At 27.1% G+C, this 15539-nt stretch overlaps 1 protein-coding gene across 1 annotated transcript in view; it reads right to left on the reverse strand.

Moving 5' to 3' along the window:
* Positions 1–571: 571 nt before the first annotated feature.
* Dsk (Drosulfakinin) overlaps positions 572–15539 on the reverse strand; it is a 44837-nt gene continuing 29869 nt past the window's right edge. The window contains exon 2 of the mRNA XM_087166072.1: positions 572–1070. Coding sequence (XP_087022198.1) covers positions 698–1063 — 366 coding nt within the window. The 5' untranslated portion in view covers positions 1064–1070 and the 3' untranslated portion in view covers positions 572–697. The remainder of the gene's footprint in view (positions 1071–15539) is intronic.

The following is a 15539-nucleotide window of genomic DNA, read 5'->3' on the forward strand; positions in this document are numbered from 1 at the left end:
TTAAGCACTTGAAGTGTTTCCAGTGTATTGCATTCCCCAATTTGTGACCTTGGGCTGTTAAAATACCATACGCTAATTCACGCATAGATCCAATCACCATAAAGCTGCTTAACACAAAAAATTAGTATCTTCCGTCTTTTATGAAGAACGAAACAACCAGATAAACTAATTAAACCACATTTCAACGGTTAATTTGCCATCCACAATTTAACTCCGATGCCCATGATCTCACGAAAAGCTTAGCTCGAATGTCCAGTTAAATTCCTTTCTTTTCGGTTTTGAAGCAATGCTAGCTGCAAATGATTTTAAAAGTGAATAGTTTTTTTTATTCATAGGATTTTAACCATACTGTTTAAAACCGTAAAAGTAAAAAGCGGCTTTAATCGTAAACGTTATGGTTAATGGATGGACAGACTGCTGCTGATTTATTTACAAGGATTTTAAAATGAAAATTCAATCAGTGTACGGCTATGATTACTTTAACTTACAACTACTAAACTGCTTGCAAAAAGTAATTAATATAGTTATTAGTCAATTTACTAACCATAATTATAAACACAATACACATAAATTTTTAAAAAATGACTTTAATAACGTCTTTCTAATATACTGTTATTACATTTTTATACACACATTTTGCACAGTTGAGTTTCAACAAATTTTGTCTTTAAAACAATTTTGGACATCATTTTTATCACTATTTTCCATATCTCATATGACCGTAATCATCAAACTTTTTGTGGATTTTATTGCCAACTCCCGTATTACGGCCAAATCTCATGTGACCGTAATCATCAAACTGTCGTTTACTTATACTTTCAATGTCTTCATCTTCGAAGTCAGTCACTCCTGCATCAGGGACATTGTCCCCTTCCCGGTCATTCTGTCTTCGAGCGAGGGATGAATAGCCGTCGAGAGACCGAGCAAGGGCCAATGAGTGATGTTTTCCTTCTCCCACATATGGCAATACCAATCGGGCTAACCGCTGCAATTGACCTGGAGGTAGAGCTACAACTAGGTGAAAAGTGATCAAAAGAATTGGCACAGACCAAACACCTTTCATATCTGTCCTAAGAATAAAAAGAAGGAAAACAACTGTTAATTTATTATAGAAATTAGCAACTTTACAGCAAACATATAACTAAGCAGTATTTCGCATTATAAACAAACCTATATACTAAAAAGATCCGAATCAAATAAAGGCAAGAAGTACTGGTACCCAGAGTGTCGGTATTTTTTACCGTAAAATCAGTTTTTCCGCAAAACTTTATAGAACAAAAGCCTGATATACCGTAATTTTTACAGTAAAGTCACTGAAACACTGTAATTAAATAAATATTACTATTAAGAACTTAATGGTAACAATGGATTTTACGGTAAAATTTATTTTACGGTTCCAGTACTTTTAGCTCCAGTACATTCGGGTTTTCAGTACTATTTTCCGTATCTTGATCCGGAACTTTTCACAGCATAACATATTATAACAGCATAACATATTGCATAAACGGTAAAATATTTTACCTTTTTTTCACATGTTAATGTTTTGTGGATTTTCTAATTTATTAATTAAAATAGTTTTAATTTTTTCAATACAGAAACATTTTTCACATTTTTCAATATTAAACCAAGATAATTTATAAAAATTGAAACCTGAAAATAAACATTCTAACCTTTTTAATAATATGCAAAATAAATATTTAAATAATTGTCGAAAAAAACACGCAAAAGAATTTAAACATAATTAGTTCAAGCATTGAAATTTTCAGAACGTTTTGAAGGAATTATAAAAATTGTTCAAAACATGGACAATTTTTAAAGCAAATTGTGTTTCTTGTATAAAAATAAATATTTATGGCGAAACTTTTTTGCTTGTTTAGAGGATATAATAGAATGCTAGATTAATTAATTCTTGTAAAAATCATTGTAAAGAATCACACTTTTTATAATATTCTTATCAGCTGATTTAAGCAAAGAAAATGATGCGGAACTTTCATAAAATAAACATTATTATTTCTTTAAACTTTGTAGCGATTTTTATAATGATTAATTAAATTTTAAAAAAACAACATCTTCAAGCATTCAATTTACAAAAAATACACAATAATGATTAATATTATTACTCGATATTACGAAAAATAAGTTGGGTCCCACGGGGGAATTATAGGTCAAAAAACAACAACATCTTAATTTCCTCTAAAATATGAAAGAGAAAATTATTAAATTTGTCATGGAGTAAGCCTAAATAATTCAGAAATTATTCAAATGATCATTTTACCTAAAATTGAGTCATTATTTATTTTATTTAAATTATTGAGTGACCAGGAATTACCCCGGATTCGGGCAATTAGGGGTCACCCTTGGGGTAAATATGGGTCACACCTTTTTTTATAGTAATACATGTCAAAAGCTTATAAATAATCTAAATTATCATTATTTAGCACACACATAAGTTTTTTTAATAATCTAATATGTTGTATAATAAGAAAAAAGACATGTAATTTAAATAACAAGATTTATTTTTATAAGCCTGTTACAATTTGTTTTGGCTCTAAGCCCACAAATCTGTACAGAATTTCTTGTAGCATTTGTATGCTACTGTTTATCCTTTTAGTATCAATAACAAAGGGATTATTTCCGTTTAAAATGACTGGCCCGTAAAATATGTATAATAATATTTTGAAATTTTCTAACAATTGATTTTAAAAAACTCTATCTAAGTGCAAAACAACTTAAAAATTAAAATGCAGATATTTTTTTTCGTTAAGCGAAGTAAATCTAAATTAACTAAAGAAACGTTCATTTATCTCAGTTTTTATAACTTAATTTCGAAAGTTCCTTTTAAACCAAATCAATTGAAATTATTCATTTAAGAACCTCTGCAATGTAAGTTATATTCAGAAATGGACTAATTTCATTAGCTTGATTAACAGAAGACATATTTAGTTCAAACGAATGTCGCTAATGCAATCCATTATTTTTATTCTAAAATTCTTATGATACATGTAAAAAGTATTTAAATATATTTATTGCCTTTTATTTTTTCAATATTATTAAATACTTGTTTTGGGAAGTAACATTATAAGCATTGGTATGCGATTATTAAAGAAATTATTTTATTTTAAAGGAAAAAAATATATAGTTTAAATATTAAAGCTTCAAGTTCTGGTTTATTGATCAAACTAATGTGAATAATCGTTAATAAAGTGTATTTAATCTTAGGATTTGAGAGTATATTTATTGCTTTAAATGTTAATTTTTCATGTTTAGTGTTAAAAGTATAAATCTGTGGGGTAAGACCATTGCACAATACCAACCTTCATTTATCAAAAGGTACCTCAAGATTGAATCAAGTTAGCATGTCTAATATATATTAGTGAATTCATCTTTAATAATCGTAGTGGTAGTTACACCACAAATATTTAATTACTGCACGAACTTTTAAATCAATGTTATTTATATTAAATTTTCGTAAAATATATAGCTTTTCTTAAAAAATACATTCCCTGTCTTTAATAAGCTTCTTTTCTTTTATATTTTTCTTCTTCTGAAAGATAAGCTTAGACTTTAAATTGTGTACATTAAAGTTCGCATTTTCCTTTTTCTTATCTTTACCAGTATCTATTCACTTTTCTAGTTTATTTCGAAAACCTAGTATTTAATCCCTTCGAAAAATATAGTTTGTTTGCAATTAATGTCAAAATATTTTTTCCATATACATCTAAAAAACTTCCAAGAGGTACAAACAATTTTTAATACTTCATCGGCAAAAATACATTTGAATACCCTTTTAAGGTTTGTATTTTAAATAGTTTCTTGCAAAGCTTACCTTTACTGAAAACGTATCTTTTCCTTTTATTCCTAATAATGGAAAAATCGTAAAGAAAAAAACTAATAAAAAATTTTGTTATCAAAAAATTAAATGCAAACTTCAGAAACTTCCACCGAGTATTCATGTAAAATTCTCATTTAAATTTCGAAAAGTATTTTCTTATAAGACTCCAACTAATGTTTGTGGTAGCCTAAATCTTTATGCCGAAAATAAATTTGAAAATATTTAATGATGAACGTGAATGAATAAAGACCAAAAGTCTTTTTTTTAAAACTTCGTAACAGAAAATAAATCCTTATTCTTCGTTTGCATGAATACTTGTTTATAATGTTAATTATTAACAGCATACTTGAAAACATTATTTTCAAAATATAACGAATAAAAGTACTTAAATTTAATTTAAACTACACTGTAATAGTTACAACCATTTTCAGTTCGAGGTAAACTAAAACTATTTTGCAAGTTGTCACATTTCTCATTAACTATTTTACTGTGATAGTTTTATTTATTTATTTAATTGTTTATTTACTCGCAACACATATTTTCATACGCATTGGAATCAATGTATTAATCCATAGAAAAAACATTTCGTTTAATAAACAAGCTCATTTTTAGTAATGTATTCGCACTAATTATTTCGAAAAACTTTTTTTTTCTTAATTTCATATACTTTTTTTACACGATGACTAAAGTTTTGTACTTAAAAATGTACTTAGTTTACTTTAAAACCTAAAATAGTGGCAGCTATACACCCAATTTTTTTACAGTATATTTTAATAAAATTCCTATTTTTAAAAAAGTTATGAGTTAAGAATATAAATAAAAGCACAAGCATGGAAATTTCCCTTTTTTACGAGTTAGAGTACAAGGGAAAGCTTTAGTAAAACCGAAAGTAGTAGTAAAACTGTAAGTTCTAAAGTTCTAATAAAATTACTAGTAAAACTAAGCATAGAAGTAAATATATCTGTCATCCTTCAATTACGTATAATTTAATATCCTTTATAAATACTCAATTTAATCAATCTATTTAAAAAAAGACATAATATTATTAAATTATTTTTAAAGATTATATTCTAACTTAAACGTTGCTTCAAGTTTCAGATTAATAGCTTAATTTTTGAAAGTTTGTAACCAAATCCTAGAAAAGTCTCCCACAGATCTCTCCTTCCAATACGTTATTTTGAAGATGAATAAAGACATAAAAGTAAAAATTAAATTATTTATTTATCATTATATTTTATAAATGATTTTACAGAATTAAAAAAAGCTATATAATACAGCGTAATTACTTTAAAATTCAAAGGAACAGTGGTGTTTCCTTCGATCTTTATTAATAACCATATTACTTTTAAAAAAAAACAATTAATTATATTGATTGCTTCAAAAAATTTCAAATTAAAATTAATGTTTTCAATAAGATAGTTAAAAATCACTTTGAATGAATTTTAGGTTTATTTTGAAAATAGCTTTTTAAACATTTTTAAACATTTATTAATTGTTTAGTTGTTTAAACTTTTATTGAAATTTTTATTATTTTCCTTTACAAAATGCCTGAACACGAAATTATAACATAAATTATTTATGTTTGATGCTAATAATTTGTCAGCTTCATATCACAATTTGGAGAAAATAAAATAAAAAAATATTTCCTGGTTTTGAAAGACAAATTTTTTCTACTAATATTTTCTATACATGGACAAAACAATCTTGTAAAATTAATTTAATCTTTAGTAGAGACATTTCTGGCAATAGAAATCATAATTCTGGTAATAAAAATGAAAATATATGGTTCTTGAACCATTTATTTGATACTTCTTCCGTTCATGTGGCAACGGTTTGCCCGAAAATCTCTGAGAATGTAGGCTATAAAATTGCAAACATTTACCAGATTTACCAAAATTTATCACACATTAAAAAACTGTATTTATCTGTTAATCTTAATAAAATCATTACCAAACCGTTTTGGTAAAAAATAACCGAGTTAATTGATATTCCCATTGAACCCGGAAGACAGTAAATTTTGCCATATTCTGATAGTTTTGACCATACTTCTTTCAAACAGAGTGCGGCATTCTCCTTCAACCGTAATTGGATAGTATTATGTTTTATTCTTTTATATCGAAGTTAAGGTTACAGACTAGTGCAAAAGCATTATTTTGGGTAAAAGTTTTGAATTTGAGTTTATTGTATATTTAGAATTAAACTTTTAGCTTTCCAAAAATGCTTTACTTTTGTTTGTACTCTAATTATTTAAAAAGTTATGACTGTTTTTCTGAAAGATGAAAACAGGTGACTGAGGATTTTAAGTTTTTAAATGTGTTTATCTCAAAATTATATTTTTTCGCATTTTACACCACTTTAAACACGATAACTAATGTTGTTTTAAAAATAATTGTATACAATTTTTCTTAAGTGTTTTTTATTATAGACTCATATTTTGAACTATAGACTAAGAGAAAAAAGTATAATTTCATTTTTTATGCATGTTTTCTCGCAAAGAAGAGTGTGGAAATTTTTAAAAATCTGCTTCGTTAACAACATTGATCACTAACTCAGTAGTATAAGCACTTGGTCTTAGATAATTATTCAAACTATAGTTGCTCACCTTCTAAATAAAATCGTCAAAGGACTTTATTAAATTTTTGTTTCAGGTGACATAATTTTTTTTACCGTTTTTAGTGTATATATATAAAAAACGCCTTGTTTTTACTTGAAAAATAATAATATTTTTTTTTTTTGTAAAAATAAAAAATAATAAAATTCTTTGCTGGTATATTATAATATTTGTTCACATGATAAAAAATAAACTAGATTTTTTTTATAAATTTTACATTAATATTTAAAAAAAAGTTGCTGAAATTTGTCGGATACCTTAACTATTGAACTAAATTGTAGATACTTAAATTTTATTTGGAATGAACAGTGCTCAAAATAAAATAAAAGTAGTTTCAGTAAAAAAAAAATTTAGTAAAAAAAAAATTTAAATAAATTTTAGTAAAATCTGATCTAGAACTAAAATTTTAAACATTGCTACGAAAAAATGATTAAATAACAACCTATTTAATTGTTATTTTACCATAGTTAAACTAGACAATCAAATTATCATAAATAAGGTGGTAATCAAACTATGAGAAAAGTCATTTATTAACTGCTTTCCCCTAATACGGTTAAACAACCAGGATATTATCTTACTAACTAATCCCACCAAATAATGCCACTTAGTTCCTTACAACTACATATATATTATAACCGAAAGGGTTAATCTGTCAGTCTCATGACTGACAGAACTGGGGATGGAATTCCAGGGTTAATTCTACAATATTTCCTCCATTCTCCTCTACGCTTGAAAAGTCTTGTTGTCCTGCTTTTTCTAATTTGTGACCCTGGACTGCTAGAATACGATACTCTCATTTACACGTAGATGGTAACACCATAAAGCTGCTAAAGAATGCTGAGTTAATTTTTTAAGATGGTTTTGAAGCCATGCTAATTATAAACAGTAAAAATTCTGCATAGTTTTGTATTCATGGTTTCTTAACCATGCTTGTTGTTAATTGTCTCAAAACCGTAAATGTTCTTAGTTGGATAGACATACTGCTGTCGGTTATTTTACCATAATTTTCGAAGGAAAATTTTAACAGTGTAGCATTATATAATCAGTACTGACGATAATTTAACTTACAAAATCATACCATAAGCATATTTCTATCTAAATTCATATAATTTTTCCAAAAAATTTCAATTCTTGATATTCAGAAGATAAATGGTAAACGCCTTTTGAAAAATGTAATCTCATAACAGCTTTGTCCGAAAAGCAGGAAAAAGTTTATTTCGCCTTAGAAACACCTTTGAAACTATTTAGGCGAGAAAATAAAATTGCATAAGATTTCATTAGCTAGATAAAACTCATTTATTCTAATGTTATTTTAAGATAATATATTTTTTTATCCCTTTTATTCTTTTCTAATTATATTTAATAATAAATGAAAATATTATTAACACTGAAGCATAAGAACTTTGACATCATTTTTAATTATTTTTCTCTAAAAAATCTAAAATTTGAGATTATTTCCAATATCTAGAGCTAAATGATATTAATAAATCTAATTAAATGAAAAACACTGTGTAACAGCTTTTGTTTCATCTTAAGGTCAATTTTATTTCTGAGAGAAAAATTATTTTCCTATTTACATTTAATAAAAAGGTATTTTAGACATAGATTTATCGTTTAAAATTTTAAAATTTTAAATTTTATCGTTTTATTCATTCCTCTCCCATTTTGGTTTCGGATTCTCAAAATGTCAACGGATTTATTGACCTGGTCTCATCCCGTCAGACCAGATGGAAATTAGCAACAACAACAAATTTTTTTGAGCGAAATATTAATTAACTTGCATGCATTGCTTTACAAATAACATGCAGGAATTACTATGAAATAGTCCAATAAACGTACGATTTTGTAAAAAAAAAGTATGGAATAAACGTATGGTTTTGTAAAAATGCATAGAATAAAAATGTTTTTTAAAATAATTATAATTTAAAATAAATATACTATATTTTTCAAGTGCCCACTTTCAGTTTAAACATTTTGAACTTTAATTAACTTAATAGCCTCTATACTTTTTAACCAAAAACTAATGTTTTTTTTTTCCAAATAAAACAACGACTGTTTTTACATTACGAACAGTCAGTTTAAAAGGTTTAATTTAATAATACGTTTTTATTATTAAGTTATAAACTGAAAGCTGAAAAAAATAATTTTCATGTCAAAAAAAAAAACATGATATAAAAAACTCGATGTTTGAACTAGTTTTATCATTTAGCTACTTTGAAAGTAGTTTCTCGTTATGCTTTTTTAAAATAAAATTTGAGTTATTTTTTTATTAAATCTGAGTTAAGAGGAAACTGTAAAAAATATTATTTTTCAACAATTCTCCTTTTTTGCAATTTATATAATCAGATAATTTCCTAAGAGTCTTGAAAGTAAGATAAAAACAAAACATTCCAGTTAGAGAAGAAGTTGTTTAAGTTAATATACCATTTATGAAAAAAAAACTTTTTCTTTAAGCAAAATGTCTTGGTCTCAAAAAAATGATCAAATAATGTTTCATTTAACTTCTTTAATCTGAAGATATGTTTTTTCTGAATTTTGATCATTACAGATGGATTTAATTATTTGAACTTTTAAAAACATGTGCATGCTTTTAAATGTTTAAAAAATGCTTTTCGTCATGCAAAAATGTTCAGAAAGACTTAAAAATGTTTAAAATACTAAAGAAAAAATAATAAATAAATAAAGATAATAACCGAAAAAATTGATAATAGATGCAAAACATTACGCAATATGTATGATTATGTGAAAACATGTAAATATACATTATATATGTATTATGCGAAAACATCTGCATGTTTTATTGTTAAATTGATTTTGTTTTACAAACCATCCAAAGAGTCTTAAAAATACTTAAAATAATGAAAAAAATAATAAAATAAATAAATTAAAATATTAAATGAAAAATTGAAAATATATATAAATTAATACACAGTAAAAAGACTAAGAATATTTTTGAAAAGTCTTTCAAATTGCAATAATGACCGTTATATGCTATTGGTATAGTTATTAAGAAATAACTTTTTTAACTAAAAAATAAATTTTTAAAAGAACAGCATTTTTTTTTCCAAAAAATATGAAACACTTTCATTTGCAAGTATTTTAATGAGGAGTAATTTTAAGTAAGAGTAATTTTAAAATAATATTAAGGGAGTCCAGATTAATTCCTACAAACTTTCTTTTAAAAAAAAAGCATTTTTTGCCTCTCAATTAGAAATAAAGACTTAGTTTCCATTTCCCCATTTACTTGGATTCAACATTTGTGACCTTTAAGGACGTCTTTTATGTATGTTTATCCCGAAAAACCAGTTTTTAATAAGAGTTATTTAATAAGAAGGGGTCTTATTGAGGAGAAAATTCTTCACAGGCTTGTCAAAATACGAATCGCCTGGTCTGTTAAACTTTAAGTGTACCTCTATCGTCTTCTTTTTTCGTTCCTCCGATATTGTATTAAATGTTTATCTTTTTTTTTCTTCAAATTTTAAATGATATATCACAAAAACTATAAAAGAAAACCTTAAATTTTTTTTTCGTATTAATGCTGTGATATTTTTTTGTAAACTATCTTAATTTGCTTTTAAAATGTTGAAAAATAAATTTTAGTTTTTAATTCCCCTGTTTAAAAAGAAACAGTAATTACGAAAAATTACCAAGTACATATTTAGTTTCAGAACTTTTTTGAATTTCTCTAAAAATCTAAGAAACAATAATGCTGAAAATAAACTAAAAATATTCATTTAAAAAAACACTGTTTTAAGTGACATCAAATATTCAAGGCATGACTTTAAAAAACAGTTTAAGTTTCTTTGTAAGATACATGTTTATTTTTTACATACATGATTTAGACTAAGTCTCAATTTTGCTACTGAATAAAATGTTTGCATTAACACTAAACCTCATAAAATTGCTTTTTTTTCAAACATTTCAAAAATTTATACTACACCGTACAAATTTTTAAACTCCTATATTTTTTTAATAAAATCATTTCAACATTTTAACCACTCTGTTTTATCTACAATATTGTTGTCTAACGAATTTATAAGATCGTGTCAATCCCTGCAAAGTTGATACCGTGAACCATAGACCTCATGACTAACCAAATGGGCCCTCAAAATCTTTAGAAGCATCCTGCATCCTTCTTAAACCAAAATTCCAAGATGCCTGACTTTGGATTGAGGTAGTTGCCCATTAATCCTCTGTGCTCAATCTGAACTATTTCAATAATTGAACTGAATTGCCTTAAACCTGATAAATAATCTTTCAATAGCCTAGTTGTATATGTTGTTTGTCACCATTACCGATTCTGCAATAATGCCATTTAAGGGTGTTTCCCTTTGACATCATAGCTAAAGATTTTCCTCTGATTATCATCGAATAAAGGTAGTGAAACATTTTCGATTAGTATGTCATTTAAGATTTGATTGATTTTCGGTGCCTAATGTGTCACTTGTTATACTTATTTATAAAAAAAAGATCTTTAAACCTTGTTGTTTCAAACAATAGAATTAAGTTGCTCAATTATATTCGCTGTTGAATTAATAACCAGTTTAAAATGGAAAGAAAAAACTCAGTATCTTAAAAATACTGGTAGGATATTTCAATACAATACTTGAGAATAAGGAATATTTTTTTTTGGGCACTAAACCATTCGGCTTAGTCGCCAAACTCTGAAAACTCACCGTTAGCAAAACCAAGTTAGCCATATGAGTTAGTCAATGGTAAATTATCCTGACAGGGCACCACTTATGCTAAATAATAAGAGAAAATTTAGGTGATTAATGTTGGATATATTTTAATTTTTTTTTCTAATTTGAAAACTAATATGCACCAACACATTTCAAAACGCATTATTAATTGCCTTTATTTGGATTTTGCTTAAGAAAATGGCGTCTTCTTTAAGATCTTTTAAAGTACCATTTATTGCAACATTTGTTGTTGAACCTCATAACCCACGTCGTTTATATCTTGCATAACTTATCGTCACACAATAGCCGTTTCTTAAGTCGATTATGCTGAATGCATTCATAAAACCCTCTACTACGAAGCTTATTAGGATAAAAAAATCTTTAAGTAAATTTAATACGGAAAAATTTCAATTTAGCTTGGCTTCATTGTTTACAACTCATTGCACTCACGCACTTCTCAAAAAACGTTTGTCGCTTCTATAACATGGATTTCAGCAGTGGATGTTGCTGTTGTTGTAGTTCATTTACATCGATCTACAGCTGCACAATGGGCTATTGGCAACGGTCTGGGAAGTATTCGTGAAGATGATCAGAAGACATGCCATCACAATTTTGATCCTCCACAGAGGGGATAGCACCCCAGCTTTGCTAGCCCGACGACCTGCACGCAAAGTCGAGCACTTTACGGTAGAACAGTTTAACGAAGACCAATACCGCACACCCTCGGTCCCTACACAGACTGATCCAAGTGGTCACCCACTCGCACACTGACCGCAGCCAGTGATGCTTGACTTTGGTGATCTGCTGGAAACCGTGGCTTAACAATCAGTCCACTGCGGGACATTTCAACAGTGGAAGAAGTACCTACAACCTGCAACTTTAGATCCTGTATATTACATGGTGGTATATATGATATTTAGTGCTATAAGATTAGGCTGCTGTGTGGTGTAAAAAAAGAATTAAAGTTTATGGTGATGAGATAGAAAATCATTAATGAACGAAAAGAAAATCATTAAATAAAACTTAATCAAATTAGCCGTATAATAGAATTAGATAAAATATTGGATACAATCCTCCTAATTAACCTAGCCATTAACTGATTAAATTTACTGCCACACGTGGTGGATAACTTAACAATTTAGTGGTAGTATAAAGCTAAAAGGAGTCTCTGGAAAATAAATAAAAAAATTTAGATATAAGTAGATTAAGCTGAAATAAAAAAAGAAACATAATCCTAAGAAAACGACAAAAGATTACTTACACAGATTTATTCCATCACATCATAATGAGGTCACACTTAAATAAAAAAATGCATATTTCAAATTTTTCTAACACTCATGTAGAAATCAAAAATTAATTTTGATCATTGTATTCCACTACAAACTTTACAGATCAACATGGATCCTGAAAGATTATCACAATTTCATTATTGAGAATCAGACGCTGCTCTCCGTTCTTGGAGAGAACAACGGCAGGCCGAAGCCTCCGCTCCTCACCAACTCATATCATAGACTCAGGTATCAAATTACTTCCAAAGGGACGCTTCATTATTGTTGCCACCATTCCAATACTTCCTTCCCAAAATCTGGATGTAGGTGTCTCTGCCCTCGAGTTGGAATTTGGCTCTATCTGCTCCTAGAATCCTGAACCATAGTCATAGGAAACTGGAGACTTGTCAAAAAAATATTATTAGAATAAACCGTCGAGTGTGAAAAGTTCCGTGGAGTGTGAAAAGTTCTCATCAATGAAGAGTGTGAAGAATTCAAAGTAGAATAAACCTTGGAGTGTGAAAAGTTCTTATCAATAAAGAGTGTGAAGCATTCAAAGTCTATTTAGTGCCTCAAAAATTATTGTTACAATGTGTAACACTGTAAAATGTCATAACGTCGCTATTGTACCTGTTTCTGAATCCGTCTTTTACTTTTGCTAATTTTGGAAATTCTTTCTCTTTTTAATGTTTTTAGTCAATGTATGTGAATGAAAGTGATTTAATATTTACTTCTCGCGTACAACCGAAATACTTGACACTCTGCATATCAGATTGAGTAGCGTTACCATTTTCCACTCTTTGACTAAAATAATTTGTCACTCTTTTGCATGCTCTAGCATTCAACTTCTGCATCAGTAAATACATTTCTGCAATGTTTTAAAAACTACATCTGAAGTTCCACTACCGCACTTCCCAAGATGTTAATTTTTAAACTGTGTTTAGATTTTCACTGAATGTTAAATTTTTAAGAAGTTAGTCTTTATTATCTTTCATAAAGCCGTTCCATCAAATGAAATTGCAAACAAACAAAACTCTCCCAAATTATTAAGAAAATCCAATTCCCTTACTAAATGTTATTCTAACAAGATTAAAATAAAATGAAATGCATATTTCACATCGATTAAAAATATGTAATTTAACTAAATCAGACAGATTTCATTTTTAAATAAGCCTTAAAGGATTAATTTACTTCCAACAACGAAACAATTACACTTCTCCAATTGTCTCAATGAAATGAGCACAAATGGAAAGAGATAAAAACATATTTCATTAAACTAGACATTTTACTTTAAAAAACGCGATTAATTTGATTTGATAGATAATAAAAGCTATTTTCACTGAAATTTAAATCTTATTTTCTTAAAATTAAGTTGTAAATATTTTAGATGCTAATAAACCTGTCAAATAAAGTGAAAAAACTACTTAGTTCTCTTCATAAACTAAACATAAAATGACACTTATATCCAAGATATAAGATTGCCTTGAGAACGCTTGTAACATATATTTGAGAATGTTAACAGCTTAATTTGACAGGAGAAATTGAAGAAAGGAAAGTTCTTTCGTTAGCAAAATTAATTATATACAGAATATTTCTTTTTTTAATATAATGGTTACTTCTAAAAAATCTGGAATAGAAATAGTATTGCATATTTACTTGAAATAATAGAAGTGTTTGCAGTTATAAATATGTTCAGTGAGTATTCTATTAAATAAAATAAGATTTATACACCAGATAACTTAATTAATTCATAAATTTGCTGAAAAAATAAATGTTGCATTGTATATTAATTATTTTACAAGTTACTACAAAATATTTCAAAAAAAATTTTTCTTACTTATTTGAACATGAGCTCTCATTTGAACATGAACTCTCTTTATTTTAAAGCAGTTTTTTGATGGCTCCGTCGTAATATGAAATAATGATATTTTATAAATAATATGCTAATTTTATAACTGCTTTGAGTTTTTTTCAATTGTTGTTCAGGACTCTTAGGTCAAGTTTAGAAAATCTAACGCCAGCACTGTCTACGCTTATTTTGAAAATGACGTAAAACGTCAATTTGGAGAAAAGACACAGTTTTGTAAAATTGAAAAGAGTTTGTGGTCGAATTTTTTATATCTAAAATTTACTCCAATTGTAAAAATTTGCAAAAACTGATAAAATAAGTCAATGACTTTGACGATTTTCATCTAGGTGTAGAAATTTTGGGAAAAAAGTTTCGCCAAATTGGCATTTTTTAAAAAAGTTCAATAACTTTTTAAATATTTAAATTATTTATTTGTTTATTGTAATGCCCAGACAATTGATCATGGCATAATTATTTATATATATAATATATACATAAAATATATATATATATATATATATATATATATATATATATATTTAAATTTTCCTTGACGAAAGAAGTTTGAAAAACAGCGTTAGTGATATCAAAAATCAAACTAAAAACTATACATTTATCTGTACAAATATGCAGAAGAAAACTATACATTTTCAAAATTTTAAACACATCATCTTGATGTTAACGAAGTAAAATATGACATTGAAATCAATCATCGCTACTCTATATTTTGACCATTTTCTCGTACATAATATAAATTACAAACTACCCAATCCAAATAATACAACCAATTCCTTTTGTAATCCATGACTTTTATTGAACAGAAGCGAAAGACCTGATCAATCGCTAGATCATAAAAATATTGTATTGAGATAAAATCTTTTAACGGCATCATTCATCATCAGTTTCAAATTCCATTCATCAGTTCCGAATTTCATTTTTCTTCCTCGCAAGGGCAGGAAAAGACGTGTATTAATGCATTAAAGGAAAACCACTATTACGAGAGAAAAGAATTCTAAATAAACACAAAAGTAATAATAGCTCAGTTTTAATTTTAATAAAAAGTTTCCACTTTCAGAAATAATACTCTCACGTTTCGTCAAAAATGAAAAAAAAATTCGTTATATTTGAGCATTCATTTCTCACAGTGTTGAACTACATTAAACGAATTAATAAACTTTAGATAATGATAATTCGTTATTTTTTTTCTAACATCCAAACTTTATCTAAAATCTTGTCTTCTTGTGCATTTTTAAATATTTTAATTGATGGCATTGCCCCCACTATCAGTGTGTATATT

The sequence above is a fragment of the Parasteatoda tepidariorum genome, chromosome 6 (assembly GCF_982258835.1).
Source record: "Parasteatoda tepidariorum strain Cologne lab strain chromosome 6, Ptep-v5.0, whole genome shotgun sequence".
NCBI classification, from domain to species: domain Eukaryota; kingdom Metazoa; phylum Arthropoda; class Arachnida; order Araneae; family Theridiidae; genus Parasteatoda; species Parasteatoda tepidariorum.